This window comes from Palaemon carinicauda, chromosome 1 (assembly GCF_036898095.1).
Source record: "Palaemon carinicauda isolate YSFRI2023 chromosome 1, ASM3689809v2, whole genome shotgun sequence".
Lineage (NCBI taxonomy): Eukaryota > Metazoa > Arthropoda > Malacostraca > Decapoda > Palaemonidae > Palaemon > Palaemon carinicauda.
In genome coordinates this window covers 121359122-121385621 of record NC_090725.1, presented here as the reverse complement: position 1 = coordinate 121385621, position 26500 = coordinate 121359122, and the positions used below count along the sequence as shown (strand labels likewise).

The 26500-nt window shown below is 37.8% G+C and overlaps 1 protein-coding gene across 1 annotated transcript in view; it reads left to right on the top strand.

Moving 5' to 3' along the window:
* The window catches only part of LOC137656683 (intraflagellar transport protein 88 homolog), a 210798-nt gene that overhangs the window by 98074 nt on the left and 86224 nt on the right, over window positions 1-26500 (top strand). The window contains exons 7-8 of the mRNA XM_068390921.1: window positions 11034-11181; window positions 12669-12780. Coding sequence (XP_068247022.1) covers window positions 11034-11181; window positions 12669-12780 — 260 coding nt within the window. The remainder of the gene's footprint in view (window positions 1-11033; window positions 11182-12668; window positions 12781-26500) is intronic.

Below are 26500 nucleotides of genomic sequence, written 5' to 3'. Positions count from 1 at the left end.
TAAGGACATAAACAGAGTGTGGCGCTCCAGAGCAACCGCAAAACGCCGAGACAGATGTGCTCGCCTTCCCCCAATCCTGAGAAAAAGTCTGCAGCCTTGGACGAAGATCAAGAATCTTTCCAAGTCGGTTCCCTTACAACATCCGGTCCCGGGACTCGTCGTTCACACAGACGCCTCCTTAACAGGGTGGGGAGGTTACTCCCAACACAAGAAAGTCCAAGGGTTATGGTCACAGGTCTTCCAACAAATGTACATCAACGTCCTAGAGGCCATGGCAGTCTTCCTCACTTTAAAACGTCTCAATCCAGCCAGGAATCTCCATATCAGACTGGTTCTCGACAGTGCAGTCATAGTACACTGCATCAACAGAGGAGGCTCCAGATCAGCCCAAATAAACCACATCATGTTGAAGATTTTCTCCATGGTGGCATTGCACAAGTGGCACCTGTCAGCAGTCCATCTAGCAGGAGTCCGGAATGTGGTAATGGACGCACTTTCCCGGACGACTCCGCTAGAGTCGGAATGCTCACTAGACAATCGATCTTTCCAGTGGATACTATCTCAAGTCCCGGGTCTCCAGGTGGATCTGTTTGCGACGGAATCCAATCGCAAACTAGATTGTTACGTAGCCCCCAACCTGGACCCTCAGGCTTATGCTACGGACTCTATGATTCTAGATTGGAATACCTGGAAGACGATTTATCTGTTTCCTCCGGTGAATCTCCTGCTGAAGGTTCTGCACAAACTCAGATCCTTCAAAGCTCAAGTGGCTCTCGTAGCCCATAACTGGCCCAAGAGCAATTGGTTCCCCTTGTTGCTAGAACTAGGTCTCCGCCCCCGGCGGATTCCCAATCCGGTGCTAACACAGACAGTACAAACTCACAATGTGTTCGCTTCCTCAAGGATTCTGAATGCCCTAACTTTATGGACTTCATGAAGTTCGCAGCCCAACGAGGTACAAACATCGATCCTTTGAATACTATTTTCCTGGAATCTGACAAAAGGGAATCTACTCTCCGTCAATATGACTCAGCTGTCAAGAAATTAGCTAAGTTCTTGAAAGATTCCCAAGTTGAGAAAATGACAATGAACTTAACTGTGACATTCTTCAGAACTCTCTTCGAATCAGGCCTGGCAGCCAATACAATTACTACAATCAAGTCAGCCCTGAAAAAGATCTTCCATATTGGTTTTGACATTGATCTAACGGATTCATATTTCTCATCCATTCTGTGAGCTTGTGCCAGACTAAAACCTTCAACTCGCCCTAGCGTGGTTTCCTGGTTTTTGAACGATGTTCTTAAGCTAGCCTCTGACACTCCAAATGAATCCTGTAACTATATGGCATTATTAAGAAAGTCACTTTTTCTTTTGAGCCTCGCCTCTGGCTCCAGAATCTCAGAATTGTCAGCCTTATCTAGAGACCCAGTCATATAGAGTTTCTCTCTTTGGGTGAGGTCCTTCTCTCCCCTAACAAAGTTTTCCTGGCTAAAAATGAGGACCCCCAAAACAGGTGGTCTCCTTGGAAGATTGTTCCACATCCTCGGGATCCATCCCTGTGTCCAGTTACCACCCTGAAATCCTACTTAAGTAGAACTTCCACCACAACCACAGGGCCCGTATTTGTTAGAGAACACGGAGGAACTATTACCCTTAAGGGAATCAGACAACAAATTCTTTATTTTATTAAACAAGCTAATCCTGAATCATTCCCTCATGTCCATGATATTCGAGCTGTGGCTACCTCAATTAATTTTTTCCACCATATGAAATTTGATGAGCTCTCAAAATATACGGGTTGGAAGTCCCCTAAAATTTTCAAGCGCCACTACCTAAAACCTTTAGAAGCTCTTAGATTTGCCACAGTAGCTGCAGGGAATATAGTTCCTCCTGAAGGTACTGAGTCCTAATCACCACGTCTTGCTCTATCCTCTTTCCCTCTTGCCTGGCTTACCTATTGTTCCTACCTGTTTTGTTTACCATGCACCCTTATGGCATATTATTTTATTATTTATTGATCAATTTCACGAATTGTTTGTGATTTCACTTGTTCTTAACATCCCCGAGCTGATTTTATTTTGTTATGTTAAATCTTTGTTATGGATTTACTTTTGCTTGGTCTATCATCCCCTGATGTGATTTTGTACCATGCTCATATTCATATCTATGATTGAATTTTTACCTTTGCATTTTTGATTACCAAGCTTGATTACCACTATTCATATCTGTTGAATTTTACCTACGGGTTTCATTATTGATTGTTTACCATGTCTATTTATCACTGTCATATACATGTTGATCTATTTTTACGGGTCTCCTCATCCCTCTTTTTTGACATTAAAACTCATCAGTATGTTATTTTTGTTTTATTCTCTCCTCAGGTAGTTAGCCATATTGGGTCCCCATTCTCTGGTATGATTTCACTGGGCGGCACGGGTCGGAGCCCAGAAAATGGATTTTGACGTAGGAAAAATCTATTTCTGGACGAGAGACCCGTGCCGCCCAGTGAACCCGCCCGTCCCTCCCTAATTGGGCCCCAATCTGGGGTGCTATAAGGAGTGACGTCACTGGCGTGGGATCGCTAGTAGTAGTAGGGTGTTGAACGGCACCTCGCTGTTCGGGGATATTGACAGGAGATATCTAAATGGTGCGAGGCCTCTGGTTGTGATTTATTCACGCCCCAGTATTATACCGACACCTTATTAAGGTGAGCGAGTTGGGTTCAACCTAGCATTCCTATACAAATTTTTCTCTGGTAAATTCATAGCAGTTTATACCTTAGAAATGATTTAAAAGGAGCATTTCACTGGGCGGCACGGGTCTCTCGCCCAGAAATAGATTTTTCCTACGTCAAAATCCCTTTTTTGACCATTAATTTTTCATGACGAACTTTATCAAAAGCCTTTTGAAAGTCTAGGTATATGATGTCTATTGCCCTTCTTATGTCGTAAATACTAAACATGTTGTGGAAAAATTCCACAACATGATCTCTCTTGTCTAAATCCATATTGGCTGTCTATCAGAAGATTGTTTTTCTGTATGTGTTCTACTATTGAATCCAAGATCTACATTTATAAGGTCGGTCGGACAGCGGTACGATTCAAGCCACTTCTGCGCATGACGTCATCAACGCCTTAGCCTTAAAGGAACCCTTGCGTATTTACCTTTGTTTATTCACTTTTTACCCTTTTCTAATCAAATGATTTTCCTATAGGATCTCTCTCTCTCTCTCTCTCTCTCTCTCTCTCTCTCTCTCTCTCTCTCTCTCTCTCTCTCTCTCTCTCTCTCTCGTAGAAATTGGAGGTTTTTTTTTACTAAATTACTCTTCAGCATTGTCACACCATTAGAGAAAACATGAAATAAAATAATTTCAGTTCATTTCTTGTATAAAAGTATAAATAAGATATAATTTACAATTCCATGAATAATTTCTCTATTTACGATATTTCTATTTTACAATTTTCATATATAAAGGAAATATAATTTGCAGTTTCGTAAATAAGTTATCAATTTATTAACAATGTTTCCATTAAGCAATTTCCATATATAAATGGAATAGGATTTGCAGCTTCATAAATAAGTTGTCAATTTATTTACAATGTTTCCACTACACAATTTCTGATATAAATGAATTATAATTTGCAGGTTCACAAATATTTTATCAATTTATTTACAATGTTTCTATTATATGATTTTCAAATATAAATGAAATATAGTTTGCAGGTTCATGAATAATTTAATGATTTATTTACAAAATCTCTATTTAACAATTTCCATATATTTCCTATTTATACTTCTGCAATCTCTTGATTTTTTTTTTATTAAAATTAATTTTTCTGTTTAACTGCCTAATTCTGTAGAATACAGATATTTTTGGAAATAAATAAATAATATCAACCGATAAGGCCATTCCAGCAAGTTTCATCTCGTCAGCAAGAGTTCCATACAATTATTTCCCTCTCTTAATTTTTTACCATGGACAGCTAAAAAGATTTCTCTCATTTTACTTAATTAGGAAAAGAAAGAATCTGAGGGTACATGAATACGACCACCTGTTCATCACATCTATCCAACATTTTTCATCTGCAACAACACCTGACCTTTGTTTTCCTAATTCAGGATATTTCAATGAAATTTTTTAACTATATAACCTCCTATATACCTCAAAGATTCCCCCTCTGTTACAGAACTAAATGTACTTGCAGGTATATCATTCTATTTTTATGTTTCAGTTAATTAAAAAATCTCATCACCATCCTCTATCCATGATTCTTGATTAAATTCAATATCTCTTAAAATGAGACTGGTAAGACACATTTCCAAGGCAATTTCTCATTCTTTATCTGTTGTTTAGTCCCTGTGTAGATGAACACTTGGACACTAATATATTAGAGAGTCAGTCTTGGTTTTGTACCAACCGTGTGTCACACGATTGTACATAGTAACGACATTTCATTTCATTTTTTTTTTTTTTTTTTTTGCGACGGGCTGAGAGAAGGTTGTGACTCAAAGGCAGGATGAAAGCAACTCAGTAAACTTTATTACCGAACATTCGTTTACATATACATAAACTCCAGGCAAAAGGGGCATACAAAACATAACAGCCAATTTCATGTTCAACCGACAAGCTCACCGGTTAACAGTTAATGGTGAGAAAAAGACATGTTATATCAGGTTCCTATCAGTGCGAGGGGAGAGCGAAGATACAAGCTTAATACATACAAAAAATTAAATGTTGTTACTATGTACGATCGTGTGAAACACGGTTGGTACAGTTTTCATCGCATCTAGTAATGTTACACTTTTCACTTATCAGGGCTACTTCTTTTCCTAACTAATATTTTTTCAGTCTGTTTTTGAAATTTACTGCATTTGGATGATCATGTGGGCCACTCATCTGCCTAATACAAGCAAATAAATGCTCCAGACCATCTTGATTAAGCCTCCTTGTTAGTATATAATCGAGTTCATAAGCCGTCTTGAGCATTTCAAACAAGCCTAGAATTGTTACTTTTTAAAATTGATAAAGATTTTTTTCTAGCAATCCATTGACCTGGTTACTGAAAACTTTTGTCACTCGCATTTTTGACATGATGTCAATAATTTTGTTCATAACGCTTGTCTAATACTGTACTCCAAATTTATACCGAAAGCACATCGTGTAGGTTTGTCACCTTTCATGGACGAAGAATTCATAATGACAAACCATTCGTCCATTAACATATAAACTGAGCTGTTGCCTCCCAATTATTATTCTTGAAAAGCCCCCTTTTACCTAGAAAACTAAGAGCATTACCACAAGTTCTTGATAGTAACTGTGCAACATATTTAACACCCAGCCATTCTGACCCTTGAACATTTAAGTTAATCTGACTTATTTTGTAAGCCAATCCATATTCTCTTTTAGATTCCATCACCTTTTCTCTTATCGGATGATCGGAAATTCTATCTCCATTTGGCAACATGAACCCAGATTCTAGAAGGTTATTCCTGGCCAACTTGAGTAAATGAGGGGCATCTGCAAAAAGGAATATTTGTCTGTCTGCACATGGATTCTGGATAGACGTTTTCTTACATAAAGGGTCGATTCCATTTTTTTTCCTTAACCTAAGATTGCAGGGTCCTAAATCATGCACTATTGCCACCACTGGATAACCTGCATATTCCACTTCCTTTATCAAATCAGTTATTTTTTCATGCATATTTGATTCGTCAAAATCAAAGTATATTGGTTGTTTCTATTTTCCTATCAGTCCTCTAAGCATTACCACTTGCACTCTCATATGTGGTTTATATAATATGTCAGTGCTCTTGTCATAACACCATTCACTCAATAAACTCATCTCATCAAATGATAATACAGTTAATCTTTCTCTTTCACTAAAATTTTCAGAATTTGACTTCCTCAAAGCCAACACTAATGATAGGTTTTCTGGTTAATACTGAAAGTTTTTTGCACGTTCATTTAATACAGAATTGCTTAGTAATGGAAACCCTTTCACGTCCCTGAGATAATTATAGCACTTTGGGCTTATACTAAAAAGTGTAAGGGCCGAAGAAATATCACTATCTGTCCAATTTCTCAAATTTTTCTTTTTACTTATTAAAATGGATATCTGATTCTTACTAAACATAGGTTTCAATACTTCTAAAACTTTATTGTACACTAATTCGTCAGGATTTTTCAGTGCTTTCACACGAGAATTTTCTAAATGAAGACACTCAATTTCCTCTTAAATATTTGTTCTCATTACGAAAGGTTTTCATATATATTTCACACTCTGCATGTATGGCCTCCAGAATCTGAAAATTTTGCGTATTGTCTTTCACTCGTACTCTTCCACTAGTATTATATTCTAGAAGATTGTCACTACTGCCAGAAGTAACTAACATTCCTTCCACAGTTCTTTCTTTTCATACCTCTCTTCCCTGCTCTCTCATTTCTTTCCTCAGAAAGTTTGAATTCTTGGTTTGTGCTTGAAAACACGTGAAATCAAATATAATCTACACTTTTTACCAAGTTTATATATATATATATATATATATATATATATATATATATATATATATATATATATATATATATATATATATATACTTAATGTGCTAACCTATCAGTCAACAATTATCATTCATAATAATGGAAACGAATTTTAATTAATTTATCATCATTTCATTTAATCATTATATATTTCTATGGCAAAGCAGTGCAGAAGGATTTGTAATAAAACTTACCTCCATAAAGGAAAAGAGAAGGAACAGTATTTTTTTAAAAAATCTCTTACTTTTGGGACTTTCAATTTGCAGCAAACGAGACTTCATATCATCCATGATATCGCTGTTTGTAAAATGAACAGAACATATCACAGCATTTTCAAGATTCATTTTATCAGCTCGGCATGCTTGTTTCCATCGCACTCGAATATTATCATCTTTTGGAAAACTGAAACATTTTATATCTGAACCTTTTGTTTCACTCTTGTATTAGAACATCCAAAGACGGAACAATTGTTGGACATTTTTGTAAGGAAAACAACTGAAAAATGAAAAGAATACAATATCCCAGGACAAATAAAATAAGTGGATCTTGAACACGGGGATGCAGTCCGTGAGATGTGACTATTGTCTACTGGATTAGTATGAATACAAGTTGTATTCATACCAGCATAGTAGTTAAAGCAAGGTTAGAGCATCACCCAGAAATCTAAGTGATAAACTGGCTGCCAAAAAGGTATGACCTCAGCCTCATAGAGAACCTATGGGCAATAATGGTTCGTGATTGGGACGTAGGAGAACAACGAACGTGCCAAGCCATCGAAACAAAAGCATTTGAAGTGTGGGAGTCAATACAACGTCGCCCTACCATATGTGAGAATCTTGCGAGGAGTATGCTGCACGTCTAAATGAAGTTGTAGACGCTAATGGTGGATGGACTTCACACCAAGGAGTGTTTAGATTACTATATATATATATACTGTATATATATATATATATATATATATATATATATATATACAGTGAACCCTCGCTACTTCGCGGTTCGACCATCGCGGATTCACCACTTCGCGGATTTTTTTCATAACCCATGTATATACATATATCGCGGATTTTCCGGAAATATCGAAAATACCGCGATGTGACCGATGGTGCGAGATTGGAGAAAGTAAGGAAAATTGAATCATGATTGATTTTCAATATAAATGAAACTTTGAGGAGCAACAAAGATATCATTTGTTAGAGAGATAGAGAGAGGTAAGGAATGGGAGGTAGTGAAAAGTAGCCCACAGAGAGAGAGAGAGGTAGAGGTAGTGAGAGAGAGGTAGAGAGGTAGTGAGAGAGAGGTAGAGAGGTAGTGAGAGAGAGAGAGAGAGAGAGAGAGAGAGAGAGAGAGAGAGAGAGAGAGAGAGAGAGAGAGAGAGATAGGTAGAGAGAGGTAGAGAGAGAGAGAGAGAGAGAGATAGGTAGAGAGAGAGAGAGAGATAGAGGGGGGTTTAAATGTAATAAACAAAAAAATTTGATATGTTATAACACATTGGTGCTTATGTAATATCAACTGTATACTGTAGACGGTTTGAATAAGTTAAGAAATGGTATAAACGATACTTTGTTAGTGTATTCGTACACACTCAAGAGCGGCAGCTAGATGACAGCTGATCTAATCACAGCCAAAAGTAAAACAAAAAGAATTCAACAATACTCGATTTTTAAAACACACCCGAAATTTAAAAACAAAAGTACACGCTTTCTTAATGTGCAATTAACTATTTAAATAGTGGCAATTTTCTAGAATAAAATGATATTTCCCAAAAAATAGTGGTTTGCTGATGAAATCGGATGCCGTGTTTTTAGCTATGATTGAAATGGATGTAAACTCGGCCTAATTTTTTCGTTTCGTATTTAATTGACACTAAGAAAACTAATTTTAGTTTCTTCATCTAAATGTAAGTATTGTATAACACGAAGAGAGAGAGAGAGAGAGAGAGGAGAGAGAGAGAGAGAGAGAGAGAGAGAGAGAGAGAGAGAGAGAGAATCAGCTGTTGTAATCAAATGGCGTGTTTTGTTTCGTGAGAATTTCATCGCCACGACTATAACAACAACATACTGTACTGTACTGAACTTTACAGTATTATACAGACTACTGTAATATGATAAAGTAAAATATTTGTAATCTATTTCATATGAAATGGGGCTATTTTTTTTGTTTAAAATTTACATTTACGTATGTAAAACAACTCTCTCTCTCTCTCTCTCTCTCTCTCTCTCTCTCTCTCTCTCTCTCTCTCTCTCTCTCTCTCTCTCTCTCTCTCGTAGATTGTTTTCCTGCTTTGCTACGTATGTATGATTTCATATAGATACGGTAAATAATATTTGTAATAACATATTTTATAAAAGCTTTTACTGTAATATCATTATTTATCACTTTCATCATGCACGTTAAATTCCTTAGTTTGTTTACTGAGCGTACTTTATGTCGCCGTCGTTTCAGGCGGCGTCATAAAGAAAAACATTTCATTTGGAAGTCCTAAGAAAAATTAAGTAAAACATTAGTAATAACCAAATCAACATACTGTACTGAATAACCAATATAATCGATGCAGAAACTAACCTATACACAGATGTGTAAATGCGTTTGTTTCTTCATTATAATCAGAGATAAACGTAAACAAAACATTGGTTGCCATTTTTTATCGTGCTTTTTGGCGTGTTTAGGAAACGCATGATATAAAGTCGCCTTTAATATTTGTGCCTGTTTTAGTTTAGAGTACGTTAGTACATGCATTAAGTGTTCTGTACATTAACAGGTAGTTTGTTAACAGTACTACGTACAAGGGAAGGTTTTAAAAGTCTGAATATACATGTTAAATAAATAGGTAAATATGGTGTCACTACTTCGCGGATTTTCACCTATCGCGGCCGGGTCTGGAACCTATCTACCGCGATAAACGAGGGTTCACTGTATATATATATATATATATATAAATATATATATATATATATATATATATATATATATATATATATATATATACTGTATATATATATATATGTATACTGTATATATATATTTATATATATATATATATATATATATATATATATATATATATATATATATATATATATACATATGAATGATTCTTGAATTAAAATTAAAATAAGGCTAAGCAACTGCTTTTGGTCACTGTAGTCTAGTTTTTACACTATTCTCCTTGACAAGCTATGTACTTTTCCTGGAGTCATGTTATAATCTACATAAACACAACTATGAAATTATGATGTTTCTTCTCTTATCAACCATCTTTAATACTAACTGAATATAATTGCTTGTCAACTAAGAAATAAAAACTGGAACCAAAGCTTATTCAGCGGTAACATAGAATCAGCATGTGTTCCAAACCAATGTAGCAATTAAATCATTATTTCATTTTGTATAAGTGAATAAACATCCTAATCTGCCCAGCTTTTACCTGATCAATTTGTTATTAACATGTAGTCAGCAACTATGACAGAGAATGCTTAAAGATTCTGTCATGCAAATATTTTATGCATTAAGTAACTTGGCTTTATAGAATCTAAAAAAGGCAGTAGAATTCATTTGTGATGGCACATAATTTCTTGCCTCAATGTAAACCGTATCCTTAGAAAAAACACTCGACGAGACCAAAATATATTTTCATATATGCTGAATTGTTGCATACCAATTATAGTTAAACTATCTTAAGAAAACTAATAGTTATTGGACTCGTGAATTGTGTAAAAGTAAGGGTTTTCAGTCTGGACAAAATTCACAAGCTATACCAAAGTTAATTATTTTAGGCCGTAACTTTTCTGTTTGAATGTTTATCGAATAACACAGCAAGTGAGTCTAAACAGTGTAATTATAATTTGGAACCATCACTGAAAATTTTATGCTTATATATTGATATTGAATTACTTTTAAACAAAATGATTGCTTCCCCGTAACAGTTCTAAAAACCTACTCTGCCATATCCCACTCTTTACGCAATTAGAAACACACTCTCTCATATATATATATATATATATATATATATATATATATATATGTGTGTATATATATATATATATGTATATATACAATATATATATGTATATATATAAAAAATATATATATATATATATATATATATATATATAAAATATATATATATATAAAATATATATATATATATATATATAAAATATATATATATATATATAAAATATATATATATATATATATATATATATATATATATATAGAGAGAGAGAGAGAGAGAGAGAGAGAGAGAGAGAGAGAGAGAGAGAGAGAGAGAGAGAGAGAGATTTTTTCAGTTGGAACAAAATACAATGGAGATGCATGGTAATTACTGTACTAGAGAAGAAGACTGATATTATTTTAGTTTAAAGATAGGCTTTGATATTTAACCAAATTTGAAAGAAATGCAATTTAAATTTCAGGTGAGTATAGAAATGAATATTTTTATTAAAATTTAGTTTTTGGAAATATATTGTAATGAAACTTTTCTTTTCAGCTCTGACCAACAAAAAGCTTGGACACTTTGGGGAGGCCTTGGATTCCTTATTGAAGATGCATGCTATTGTTAGAAATTATCCCCCCGTAGTTTACCAGATAGCAAGTTTATATCAGCTTCTCCGTGATTATGATCAGGCATCAGAATGGTAAGTAAATGAAAACCTTTTTTTCTGTGATTGATATGAGTTTCTTTTTACAATACCATCTCATGCATTACCTCTATTCCTTTTGAAATTATGAAATTTGATATGACCTAGCCCTGATACCTTACTTCATTATTTTTGTCTATTAAGTGCTGAAAGGCAAAGTGTTTGCACCTCCTTTGGATATATTTTCTTGGTGAGAAATTGCTACCTTTCCTTTCATCTTTTTCTTAGACATCTCAAATTTAACTGCCTGTTAGGTGCTAGACTCCAATTTGATGGAGAAGACAAGACTGTTAAAACTAGCTGCATACCTAGTACTATTTACAGGATGGTACAGTCTGGGAAGATCGAAATGCAAAGGATAGTCAGAATTATGAAAAACTGATCAACATGCATAAAGAACTAACTGAACAACGGTGTCAGATAATATCCAGATCAGGGAAAAGAAATTCAATAGACTTTGAGTTTTTGTCCAACAAATTAAGATGAGTCAACAGCTGAAGGCCAGGAAGGAGAACACTACTCAAAACATGTTAGAATAAAAAAAAATAAAAAATTTCTTCAGAATAGATTGATCACCAGAAATCATAAAATAATTTTTTTTGTGCAAGTGAAAAAGCAACAGACCAAATGTGTTTCTCAAAAGTAAATTTGCAATCAAGAAATTCAGTTAAAATTTTAGTGTAATTTAGTTCAAGAAACATTTTTAATTTAGAGATTTGGATGTTGAGGAACCACTGCCTTCGACATACAATCATACTTTGAGTTTTATTATGGTTCAACTTCATGCCTCTCAATGTGCACCATGCAGTAATTTCTGCTAGATTCAGCAACCCAAAATATACATTCATGAGATGGAATTTAAGCAATCAGAGTATCATCATCTTTATATTTAACGAGCTTGTTTTTCTAGACTAAACCATATATATGTGTATTGTATGAAAAGTAGTGAGCCAAGATCACTGCTCTGAGGAACACCAGATATCCCATTCCTATTCCACTCTTTCTGTTCTATTACTTAGAAATTCAATGATGATTCTAAGAGAAGATCCATCTACTCCAAACTGCTTGAGTTTGAAAACAAAGGTTTCCTGATTTTAACAGTCAAAGGCAGCACTAAATTCAAGGCCAATTATACACATTTCCTGACCACAATTAAGGGATTTTTGTACAGTATTTGAAATTGTAAGAAGGGGATCACATTCTCCACGGCCTTGCAAAAGTCAAATTACCAACTAGGGAACAGAGTATTACCTTCAACATGTGCTTGTATATTATATAGAAAAAACTATATTGTATTGATCTATCTTATGATGTCTAGAGAATAGATTTTAACAATAATCCTTATCTTTTGATGATTCAGAGGGGGTAAGAATATATTTTCCTAAAATTAAGTGTTACTATACTCTCTGGATTATAGAATATCTTCCCATCATAACTTAATATTACTTGAAATAATTAGTAACAGATCTATCCTTTGATTACAGGTATCTTCAGTTGCTTGGACTTGTTCCAACGGATCCACATATACATCAACGTTTGGGGCAAATATTTGATTCTGAAGGAGATAAACAGCAAGCATATCAATACTATTTTGATGTGAGTTCTATAATTCATGTTTTGTTATAACATAAATTTAGTTAATTAAGGGATTTGCATGAAGCTCTCATGTTATTTTTTATTAATGCATGAAAAGGTTTAGTGTCATAAGGGATTTGCATGAAGCTCTCATTTTAGTTGTTATTAGTGCCTGAACAAGTTTAGCTACCTATGCACTTGCTTCAATTCAAAAAAGAATTTTAAGTTTTTCTCTTGGGTGAATTGGTCTTTTCCCCTGGAACAATATTCTAAATCACTGTATCAGTAGATGATGGTGAGGATTATCAGGATGCTGATGTTCTTTTAATACTGTAACATTAAAGAAGTTTACTATCTCAATTCTAGAAGCTTTTTTTATCAATATTTCTGTCTAAATATGTTCATTTATAATATTGGTGGCTACTTGGTTTTAGCTGTATGAATATCATTAGGACATTTCCAGTATTTTTTCTTCTACGCATCTTTCACAAAAGATTTGCAAGACTAGTTATTTTGTATGGACAGAAAAGTCAGGTTATATAAAGCATAAAGAAAATTATGTCAGTGGATTCTGTTCTCTTATGATTGATTGATTCCTCTACTCTGGAAACTTAATTTTTTGAGGGCCATCCAAGGTAAGTAACCAATGAGTAGTGCTACTGTATGTGTTAGTGGCAAACATGTGATTGTTCGAGCATATCCTGAAACATGGTTTTACTGCTTGAGATGGTTCACTTTACTATTTATATGCCAGAGTGAATGCTGGAGAGGTAGAAGGTATCATTGGGAAGTATGGCATATCAGGTAAAAATGAGAGTGGAGAAAGAGTGGTGGATATGTGTTTTGAACAAGAGCTGGTGATAAGTAGTAGTTTTTTCAAGGAGAGAGATAATGAACAGTAAACATGGGTAAGAGTGGCAAATGGAAGAGTGGTAGAAAGGGCATTAATGGATTATGTGTAACATGAAGGATGTTTTGAAGGGTAAAACGGGTATGGTTAATGGTATGTCTGATCATTTTTTTGGTTGAAGGAAGATTAGTTGTAGTAAAAGAGTGGGGAAATAGAGTGGGAGGATGAAAAAAGGAGGTAGTGAAGGTTGAAGAGCTGGAAAAACCAGAGGTAAAAAGGGAACATCAAGAAAGGTTGGAAGTTGCATATGACAGGGTAAAACTAAGTGAAACTGGTGATCTAGAGGAGTAGTGAAAGTTAGTAAAAGAAAATTTTGATAGGATTATAATAGGATTGTGGGAGGCAGCTCAAGGAAGGGTAGTGAATGGGGGAATGGAGTGAAGGTGAAAGTGGAATAGAAAAAGAGGACATTTGAAGAATGGCTGCAGAGTAATAGTGTAGAGAAGTATAAAAGATGTAAAAAAAAATGTGGAAGTAAAACGTAAGGTAGCTGAGGTAAAGAGGGAGGCTGACCGTCAGGTGGGGCCATTGATTGACTCTTTTTTATGAAGAGAATAAGAAGAAGTTTTGGAAAGAGGTGAAGAGAGTAAGGAGGGGTGGATCAAGAAGTGAAGAGACAGTGAAAGATGAAGATGGAAGGTTATTGAAAGGAGAGGAGGCAAGGAAAAGGTGGGCTGAATATTTTGAAAAGTTGCTGATTGTTGAAGATAATAGGGAGGCATATATAATTGCTGTTGCAGGTGTGAGGTGCCAGTGATGGGAGATGAGAATGAGAGAGAGATTATAAGAGAAGAAATGAAGAGAGTGCTAGAAGAAATGAGAGCAGGAAAGGCTGTGAGGGCTGAGATTTTAAAGGCAGGGGGTCGGACTGTACTTGAATGGTAGGTGAGATTATCTAATACATGATTTATGTTGTCAATGGTACCAATGGACTGGGTATGTGTGTATATTGTTGCGCTATACAAAGTGAAGGGAGATGTGCATGAGTGTTCTAATTTAATGTGTATTATTTGTGGAGTGTGGTTGGAGAAGGGTATGGTAGATTGTTAATGAACAGGATTAAGGATAAAACAGAGGATGCAATCTTAGAAGTAATTGGGGTTTTTAGAAGAGGTAGGGGATGTATGGATCAGATTTTTACAGTTAGGCAGATATTCAAGAAATATTTAGCCAAGGGTAAGGAGGTGCACATAGCATTTATGGATCTGGAGAAAGCTTACAATAGAGTAGATGGGGAAGGGATGTGGAATGTGATGGGGTTATATGGAATTGATGGAAGGTTGTTGAAAGCAGTGAGCATCGGCAGTAAAGCGTGTGTTATGATAGGAAATGAAGTGAGTTAGTGGTTTCCAATGAGAGTGGGACTGAGACAGGGATGTGTAATGTTGGTATGGTTATTCAATTTGAATGTTGATGGAGTTGTGAGAGAGGTGAATGCTCGAATGCTTGGTCAAGGATTGAAACTGATAGATGAGAATGATCATGAATGGAAGGTGAATCAGTTTATGTTTGCGAATGATACAGTATTGATTGCAGACTCGGAGTAGAAACTGGGCCGATTAGCGACAGAGTTTGGGAGGGTGTGTGAGAGAAGGAAGTTGATAGTTATTGTTGATAAGAGTAAGGTTATGAGATGCACGGGAATGGAGGGTGGTACTAAGTTGAATGTCATATTGAATGGAGAGTTACTTGAAGTAGATCAGTTTAAGTTCTTGGGATCTGTTGTTGCTGCAAATGGAGGAATGAAAGCAGATGTATGTCAGAGAGTGAATGAAGGATGTAATGTGTTAGGGACCGTGAAGGGATTGGTAAAAAATAGTGGGTTAGAAAGGAATGTAAAGAGATTTCTGTATGAAAAAGTGATTGTACTAACTGTGATGTATGGATCGGAATTGTGGGGAATGAAAATGACTGAGAGACAGAAATTGAATGTGTTCGAGATGAAGTGTCTGAGGATTATTATTTGTGTATATTGATTAGATAGGGTTAGGAACAAAGTAGTAAGGGTGAGAACGGGTGTAAGAAATGAATTAGCAGCTAGAGTGAATATGTATTGAGGTGGTTTGGGCATGTAGAGAGAAAGGAAAATGGCCATCTGCAGAATAAGGTGGTGAATGCGAGATTTGAAGGGAGAAGTACAAGAGGAAGGCCAAGGTTTGAGTGAATGGACGAAATGAAGAAAGCTCTGGGTTATAGGAGGATAGATGTGAGAGAGGCAAAAGAGTGTGCTAGAAATAGGAATGAATGGTGGCAAGCGATTGTGACGCAGTAGCAGCAGTAAGGGATTAGGCATATAAAGCTTCAATGCGGTGGATAACTGGGGAGGGTGGGCTGTGGCACCCTAGCATTGCTAACCAAACTCGGCTGAATCCCTCATCAGGCTGGGAGGACCTAAGAGAAGAAAACTCTTCCCCCCTTTTATGTTTGCTACCCCCAAAAATTTGGGGAAGGGTCTCGGTAGGTAGATAGAGACTATTTGTATATTATAAGATACAGTACCTATATTGTAACATAAAATTTATAAGAATTCTGAATTATGATATTGTAAAAAGAGAAGCCTATGTATTTGTATGCAGAAGATGGGTACAGGAAGTAAAATACTGAAACTTGATTAAATTGATACAGGTTAAACCACGTATAGTCAGTATTAAATAAGAGCTTGGTCCATTTATTCAAATGTCTTTATTATTGAACAATGACCACGGTCAATCTGAAAGGAACATAAAACATATTTAGAATAAATGATGAACAATGTATATAACTCAAATGAACATGAAACATATTAAGAATAAATGATGAACAATGTATATAACTCAATGTTTATAACCCTCTATCTCCCCCCAAGTTTTTAAACAGCCTTTTAAAATGTCTCTCGTGGAGGTCGGTTTAAAACTGATGTCAAAACATTGGGTGGCAATTAAACGTCCAAATTATAGGTTCATGAACACTAAACTCCTGTTAGCATGTGAAGGAACAGAATTTGAAAAACAATTATTGTCATGTGTTGATCATGATGACACTATAGCTAGTTCACCTCGAAATCACAGTGCCATGTTGGCGGTCGACGGGTACGACTGGACTTGCATTGCTCCAAATTTGGCATGGCAGGAGTTAACTGCGATGGAGAGTTTGTGCTATCATTGGGAGGCGGAATCTCTGCTTGATGATTCGCAGTGTTACCGAGGTCGTTGGGATAGCATTCCGGAGCAGCAACATCAAAATAAATGTTAGGGGTAGTACAGTACCACTTGGTAACGGCAAAGTGGTCAGTGGAAGAGTACCATGTGTGTCCGGATTTTGGGTTATCGGAATGGTGTCCTTCGCAATGGTCTCAGACGTTTTAGTGGTCGAAAGATTGGTAATAGGTACAATCTGATTCCGATTATAGTCATCTCTAATTGTACGGACTTCTGGAATACTCCTGACAGGCACGTATTGTCTCAAAAACTTCCGGTTCCTTAGCGTGACCCTACCAGAGCCATCAACTCTGACGACGTATTGGTCGAATTGGCGGACTTCTATGATGACACCGGTTTTGTCCCATTTCAGGGGGTGATTTCCTGTTTGATTTTGGATGCGAACCCGGTTACCTACGGACAGTGGGGGTAGTCTCTTAGTGTGCTCTAATAAGCGCTCTCCCTGTTTAAGGTGTCGATGTCTTAGGGCCTCCTCTCTTGCATCGAGTGTTTCCTTCCACGTGTCGTGGGGACGGTACCTGCCGGGCGGGACAGGTATGAAGTCTCTGATGGGACGACCAAATACACATATTGCAGGAGATAATTTGGTATCTCTGTCAGGTGTGTTCCTGTATTGGAGCATCGCACGTTGGAATTCATCAGTGTTGAGATCACCGTTACTGCCCGTGTTGTCCGCTATAAGACGCTTGACAGTTTTGACGCCTATTTCGGCTCTGCAATTACTATGTGGGAAGGCCACAGAGGAAAGGCGGTGATGGACTCCCCAGTCCTTTAAAAACTGCCTAGTTGCCGTCGCTGTAAATTCAGGTCCACCATCAGATGTCAATTCATCCGGAATCCCAAATGTCACAAATGTTCGGCGTAGTGAAGTTATAAGACCCTCTGCACCGTTCGAAGATCGTTCAACTATGGGCCAATTCGAGTATCGATCAACTATAACTAAATATCCAACTCCTCGGTAGTGAAAGTAATCTGCACAAACACATTGGAATGGGTAGTCTGGAGATATAAGGGGTGTAGGCGGAGCACTAGGATTCGAAGGCGCGATGCGATTGCAGTGGTTGCATCCAGCTCGAAGTGCTGTTATAGTGGGTGTTATCCCTGGCCAAAACACAGATGACTCTGCTCGCGATACCATAGAGGTAATTCCTTGATGTGCTGAATGAAGAGATGTGAGAATTTCCTGACGAAGGGCTGGAGGAATAACTATACGCTCCTTGTATAGTATCACACCATTAACAGTGCAGAGATGCTCGCAGAATTGAAAATACTCTCGAAGATGTACAGGAAATTCTTGGCGAGACTCTGGTACTCCGCATTCTATAAGGCTGAGCAGTTCATGCATGTTATCGTCACTACTTGTGGCAGTGCGAACTCTGTCCCAGGTGACTGCTCTCACGTTAAGTGAGTCAAGTGAGCATACTGCTGATGCGGTGATACAAGTATCAATATCATTGTCTGTGGAAACAGAATATGCTGATGGCAATTTGTGTAGGGGAACATTTCTCACGGAAGGTACACTGTCAACTGATGCAATGTCATCTTGAAGCGATAGCTTTTCAGATTTTCCAGTTGGGTGGCGCGATACTCCATCTGCAGCGAGATGCTTGACCCCTGGGATATGAATCATGTGAAATCGATAGCGGAGGGACTTTTCCTTCAAGTTTCTGAGATGTGAATTTGATATGTCCTTCAATGATCTGTCACCAAATATTTTCAACAGGGGTTTATGGTCAACTGCAACCACAAGATCTTCACAGCCAAGAACAAAGTATCTTGCCTTATCAAGAGCATCGACGACTGCCAACGCTTCACCTTCAACTGGTGCATATCGAGACTCAGCTGCATGTGTGAACCTACTTCCGACAAGTGTGATCTTCCAACCAGTGCGACAACAAAATGGTCGGTTGTCTGGACAGTCGCAATGTTTCTGGAACAGCCAGAATCCAATTCCTGATTTTGACCAATCGGTGGCGAGACAGGTAGGTTTTGTCTTGTCAGAGATTCGCACGCCTTCTTCAATTTCGTTGATAATGGCAGTTTTAGACTCCTCAAAGAGTGCATTAATATTGTCATTCCAGGTGAATGGTGTTCCTGGTTTCAATAACTGTCTGAATGGTAGCATTTTGTCGGTCATGCTGAAAGCATACGATACTTGGTTTACTAAACCAAACCAAGATCTGACATCGGTGATATTTCTTGGGGTTGGAAAGTCCATAATTGCACTAAGATATCTTGCACATGGGCGAACTGTGTCTGGGGTTATTTCGAATCCAGCGAATTCAGCTGTGTCTTCTGCGAAACGAAATTTGTCAGGGTTGAGTGTTATGCCGTGTCTTCCACATATGTCGAGCCATTGTACAGCTTGGAAAAAACTCTCCTTTATTGAGTCAGACCAAAGAAGAACATCGTCGACACATTTAGTTTTGTTGGGTATCTCGGCAACTATTTCATCATACCGTCGAGTATATCCGTTGCCAGAAGCAATATACCCTTGAGGGGCTGTTTTATAACGATAGCGTCCCCAAGGAGTGATAAACGTAGTTAAGTGACGGTCAGATTCCTGAATCGGTACACTGTGGTATCCGTACCAGGCATCAAAGACGGTTTTCTTTTTTCCTTGTGGTACTGACCTTGCTTGGTGAAATGGAGAAGGCGTATGATGCGTTTCTCTCTTAGCGTGCACATTGAGAGGCTGAAAATCAACTGTTCGTCGAGGTGTGCCATTTTTCTTAGCACATACAACCATCCGATGGCACCAAGTTACTGGTTCTCCGATTGGGACACGTTCAAGGACACCAAGGCGGACGTCCTGGTCAAGTCCAGCTTTAACTTCCTCTTGCCAGTGTAACGGCGCTGGCACTGGTGTGTGACGAGCAACAGGATCAGCATTCGGATCGATCATCAACTTCATTGGGGGTCCATCCATTAGTGGTAACGGTTGGTGGTCACATACGTTGAATGTACTTGATTCGTAGTACTCCAAGAGGTAGTCCTTTAGTTTAGACCGGTTGGACTCGGTTGCACTGAACGGTAATTCTGTAGGCGGCGGAGGTGGTAGTTGACGTTTTGGGCAGTCACATTGATTGGCTAGTCCACTAACGCTTCCTACTTCATTGTTGGTGGCATCCGGAGTTTCCGATTGTGTGTCATAGATTTCACCAATAGTCGGAAAACTATCCGATATCATGCCAAGGGCGATGCAGGCTTCCCTACTGATGAAGAGCTTATCCGAGTTGTCGGTGACATATGTCATTTGTCTAGTCTCAACAAGGTTCCCCTGCTCATCTGTTCCTGAGATACAGTACAAAGGATTGTGGCACCGAGGATTTTAATGCCTCTGTTATTTGCAGCGTGCATTTTCATAGTTACAGGAATGAGGTCACTTTGCTTGAGGCCAAGTTTGTGGATGACCTTGATACCTATGAGACAGCTTTGGCATCCAGTGTCTGCCATTGCAGACATACAAACAGCATGTGTACCAGCTTGAAGGTGGAAACCAAAGGCTTCGTAATCCTCAGGTGATATTCTGATTGTCAGATTTATGAAAGGTTGAGATTTGGAAGGTCTCTTTATCCAAGTATTAGATAAGTTGTCATACAGATGGTGGTCCAAAGCCAATGTCTTGTCAGTGTGTCGTTTAGAGATTGATGATACGCTGCACAATGTGTTGAACACCGCATTCTCGTAGTCATTGGCATTGTGAGCACTGGGTTTCACTTTTGGTTTGCCCTTACTACGGCAAACACTCTCGAAGTGATTTTCTCGGTTGCAGTGTTCGCATCTATGACCGTAAGCTAGACATTCTGATTTTCTTGCACGTGCAGGAGTGTTTTTACCATGTCCTTTCTTGCCACAGTATGAGCAAACTTCGTTTTTATCTTTGACAGTGGTTTGTTTTGCCTTTCTGTATGAACTACTGGCTGCTGCTTGGACCTCATGAGAGTCTAATAGTCGGGAGGCAGATCGTTTACCAGATTCTTTAGCTTTGACAAACTGTGCAACTTCTTCTAATGACATGTCCTGATTCTTATCACCAAGTAGATCTAATTGTATTTCAGGGTCACATATGCCGCGTGCTAATACGTCTCTCACTATTGTGTCAGTATAATTTACATCAACGTTGCATCCTGGACATTTTATCAGGAATTTGCAAACACTAGCCTGTCCTATAAGTCGTGCACAGAAATGTCGTACAGGCTCATCACGGTCTTGACGCATGTTGTGTAGAGTCACTCGAGTTTTTTATTGCTCCCATCACTTCTACTTCAGTCTTGTTAGTGAGACTGCCACCAGCTGATCGTGTTAAGTCTTTTCGAAGTTGTTCTTCGCAGCATTCTAGAAGCTGTACCACGCGATCACGGCCCTCAATTTTAGTTGGGTCTACATAGTCAGACCATCGTGATTGAAAATATGCCCATTCTTCACTTGTTCCCGCTGTCGATATTGTGGGTCTTTTAACTCTTTCTACTTTGGCAGCTTGTCCAGGAGCATGTGTGGTGCAGTGAGCAGTTATGAGTGCAGCTACGATGGCGGCCTCAAGGTCATCCGTGACGTAATCACAGCCTGGTATTGGACATCCTACTGCTGGCATTTTGATTAGTTCTTAGGATTTAGTCATTCACAATATCTGTTATCCTGAATCCATCTCTGGCCGTGGTCATAAATAAGAGCTTGGTCCATTTATTCAAATGTCTTTATTATTGAACAATGACCACGGTCAATCTGAAATGAACATAAAACATATTTAGAATAAATGATGAACAATGTATATAACATCATAGTCCATGGTGACTTTTTCCTCACTCTTTCGGTAATTACATCCATTACTATATTAAACAAGTAGGGGCTTAATGACGACCCTTGGTGTAACCCAACCCCTATTTCAAACATCTCAGTCAAACCAACACTCGTTCTTATTTGTGTGCTGCTCCTTCATACATATCTCTGATCAGTCTAACATATTTTTCTGGTGTTCCCCTCTCTCTCAGACATCTCCATATCTCCTGCCGTTGAACTCTATCATAAGGCTTCTCTTAGTCAATAAATACTATATGTAATTCCTTTTGGCCTTCTCTATATTTTTCCATCAACTGCTTAGTGCAAACATTGCATCCGTCGTGCTTCTGCCTGGCTTAAATCTAAACTGCTCTTCTCCAATCTTGGTCTCTTCCCTTATCCTACACTCTCTAATCCTTGCCCAAAGCTTCATAGTATGTGGGAGGAGTTTAATTGCCCTATAATTATTACAATTTTGTATGTCCCCTTTTTCTTTGAATATGGGCATTAAAAAACAATTTTTCTACATTCTGGGCATCTTTTCTTATCGATGTATCTTTTTCATCAGATCCCACAGCATATCCACTCCAAATTCCCCCAAGCATTTCCAGACTTACACTGGGATCTCATAAGGTTTCGTGGCTTTTCCATTGTTCATCTTGCTTAGGGCAACCTTAATTTCTTCTCTATCTGTATCTCTTACCATTCCTAAATTTTGATTTCCATCTGCAATTATAGATCTTGGATTTTCTTCATTTAGAAATCTTTCAAAATACTGTTTCCACTTTCCCTTTGTGAGTATCACTAGTATCCTCTAATTTTCAACCATAAATATATCCAAACGCAGCCAGCCCAGTCTGTCATCTGTATATTTGTACATACTTTGTAATACTGTATGATTCGGTGTTTGCTAGCTTTATTGAGCTGATGAATAGCATTATCAAGTTGATGTTGAAGAGAATATTATATATTAGTAGCTGAAAATGGCGTTGATGAGTGTCATACTGACCGATAAGGGGAATTGTATGAAACTGCCAAGAGGAGGCAAATGCAGATGAGAGAGTATGAAAGGATGCCATCAAGGTGTTTATGAATCTTATGGTAGAACACTTGAAGATATCTGTACAAGTATGTAGTACATAAATCTTAAAACTACATAAAGATAGTGAGAAAGGAGTTAGAAGGGGAGACCCTATCTCTCCTAAATTATTCACAGTAGACCTAGAAGAAGTTTAAAATAATTATATTGGGAAAATGTAGGCGTTAACATTAATGGGAATACTTTAGCAACTTAAGATTTTCAGATGATGTAGTTGTGTTTAGTGAATCATGGGAGGAATTGCAAAAGATGATAGAAGATTAGAATAGAGAAAACAGAAAAATAGGACTGAAAATGAATATGAGTAAAACTAAGATAATGTTCAATGAAAATGTAGAGACAACAAATAAGGGTTATGGATGAACCTGTATAGAATATTGATTAATATACGTTCTTGGGACAGGCAGTAAGTGACCTGAGACCGAAATTAAAAGAAGGATAAGCATGGGACGGAGAGCTTTTGATAAACAAAAGGAGATTATGAAAAATAAAGAACTGTAAATTCTAAAAAGAAAGATGATTTAATCAGATGGTCCAACAAGTATTAACTTATGCATCAGAAACTTTGCGCCTTACTAAAGCCTTAGAATTTAAGCTAGTTATAACTCAAAGATTTATGGAAAGAATAATGATGGGATTAACACTAAGTAATAGAAAAATAGCAACATGGATAGGAGAACAAACTAAAGTAGAGGATATTCTAACATGTAAGAAAAAGAAATGGACATGGTCAGGGCATATAATGAGAATGAGAGATAATAGATGGACATTAGGAATAACAGGATGGATCCCTAGAGATTGCAAATGCAGCAAGAAATGGAAGAGATGATGATCGATTGATGAATTAAGAAAATTTGCTCGTATAAACTGTCGTTGAAAGACCATGAACAGACGAGTGGAAGGACATGTCTGAACAGACGAGTGGAAGGACATGTCTGAGGCCTTTGTCTTCCAGTAATGGGTGATGATGATACATTTATAAGTCTCTCTCTCTCTCTCTCTCTCTCTCTCTCTCTCTCTCTCTCTCTCTCTCTCTCTCTCTCTCTCTCTATATATATATATATATATATATATATATATATATATATATATATATATATATATATATATATATATATATATATTATATATATATATATACAGTGGAACCTCTACATACGAACGTATCTACATCCGAATTTTCCAACATCCGAAGTAAAATTCGAGCAATTTTTTTACTCTACACCCGAATTTTATTTCGACACACGAAGTAAGCAATTTTCGTCGTATCCGAATTTTTCGACACGCGAAGTACAATTCGAACACGTTCCTACTCTACACCCGAATTTTTTTTCGACACCCGAAGTAAACAATACCCGTACGCGTAGGTGGTACTCATAGCGCCGGATGTATTTTTTATTTCCGCCGATAGAAGGCAGCACTTCGACCTCGGAGGGACCCTCAATTAGCGTGGCTTGGGTCAGTCCTCTGTTCTCGTCGGCTTCGTGTGGTTGTGCCCTGTGCGTTCTGCTATTACTGTTTTAATCGTGATTTTTTTACGTGCATCCTTTTACGATAATTTACGTAAAGCATGGGTCCTAAAAGGCTTAGTTTTGCAAGTGGTAGTGGTAGTGGTGAGAAAAGGAAGAAGGATATGCTTTCTTTAGACGTAAAGCAAGAAAGTATTGAAAAACATGAGCGTGGCGTGGCGTCCGCGTGAGTGAACTTGCTAAAGAATATGGCCGTAATATGTCGATCATCTCGACAATCTTGAAACAGAAGGAAGCCATTAAAGCAGTGAAACCTTCTAAGGGGATCACCATCATTTCAAAACGCCGTAGCCCTTGAAGGAGAAGAGCTCTGGGGGTGATGCTGGGGAGAGTTCAACCGAACCTTCCTCAGACGATTTCAAGGCATCTTATGGCTGGTTGGAGAAATTTAAGAAACGGTCCGGGATTCATTCAGTTGTTTGCCACGGAGAGGCTGCTAGTGTGGACACAAAGGCTGCAGCTGACTTTGTGAAGAACTTTGAAAGGATCGTGCAGGAAGAAGGCTACGTAGAGCAGCAGGTGTTTAATTGTGATGAAACCGGGCTGTTTTGGAAGAAGATGCCCAGTCGAACCTACATCACCGCCGAAGAGAAGAAATTGCCTGGGCATAAGCCAATGAAGGATCGGTTGACTCTTGCCCTATGTGCCAACGCTAGCGGGGACTTTAAAGTCAAGCCCTTACTGGTTTACCATTCGGAGAACCCTAGGGCCTTTAAGGCACACAATGTGGATAAGGACCAGCTTCATGTTTTCTGGCGATCCAACTCGAAGGCCTGGGTCACTAGGCAGTTCTTTGTCCAATGGGTTAACCGAGTTTTCGGCCCTTCTGTGAAGAAGTATTTTCATGAGCAGAAAATGCCTTTAAAGTGCCTGCTATGCCTTGACAATGCACCCGCTCACCCCCCCGAACTTGAAGATGATATCTTCGATGAATTTAAGTTCATAAAGGTGCTGTATCTTCCACCGAATACCACCTCTATCCTCCAGCCCATGGACTAGCAAGTCATCTCGAATTTCAAGAAGCTCTACACCAAGCACCTATTCAAGCAGTGCTTTAATGTCACGCAAAGCACAAACTTAACTTTGCGTGAATTTTGGAAAAGCCACTTCAACATCGTGCACTGCTTGAAGATCATAGATCAGGCTTGGGTGGGATTAACTTGACAAACCCTCAATTCTGCCTGGAAGAAGCTGTGGCCTGATGCAGTTTCTCCCCGAGATTTCGAAGGTTTTGACCACGAACCTGATCCCGTGGTGGGTGCAGCGGAAGACGTAGAGGAAATCGTCTCCCTTGCTAAGTCCATGGGTCTGGAGGTCGACACAGATGACATCACGGAACTCGTCGCCGAACATCACGACGAAGTTACCACAGAGGAGCTCAAGGAACTCCATGCTATGTCTGAGCACATGAGTGATGACGAGGAATTGATCGAGGATGTAGAACATGTGTTAGGTTCGGCGCAAATAAAAGAGATGTTAGGAAAATATCAAGACGTGGTCGACTTCATCGACAAATACCAACCAAAAAAATTGCAGGTTTGTCGTGTAGTTGCACAGTTCGATGATGTTTGCCTAACTCATTTTCGAAACATTCTGAAAAGCCGTACTAAGCAACTTTCTATCGATAGCTTCTTTAAAAAAACTACAAAGCGAACTCGTGATGAAGAGGAAGGAAGTGGTTCAAAGAAAACAGCAAAGAGTGATGAGAAAAAAATTCAATCAATTTTAAGTGGAGAGAGTGAAAGTAATTAAAATTAATCATCAAAAATAAAATGTAAAAAAAAATATAAAATATAAAAATAAAAAAAATAAATAAGCTAAGTTAGGTTAAAGCTCACTTAGTGTAAGTTAGAATAAGTTACGGTAGTGTACGTTTATCGTAGTTAACCTCTCTACCTCCTCGCCGCCCGTCCGTCTCTTCTGCGTAGCAAGACCAACAACACCTGCGCTGGATTTTTTAAGGTAAAGTGACACTAAAAACCCGTTTCTTATTTATCATTTTTTGATAATTATTCTTTTTTTTACATGTCTATTATCTAATTTAGTGTGCATTATTGTCATGTGTAATTATGTGTAGTAATTTATTAAGGAGTTATCATAGGTTTTTGGGCTCAACCACGGATTAATCCTATTTCAATGTATTCTTATGGGAAAATTCGTTTCGACATCCGAACATTTTCTACATCCGAACATTTTCTACATCCGAAGTCGGTTGTGGAACAGATTA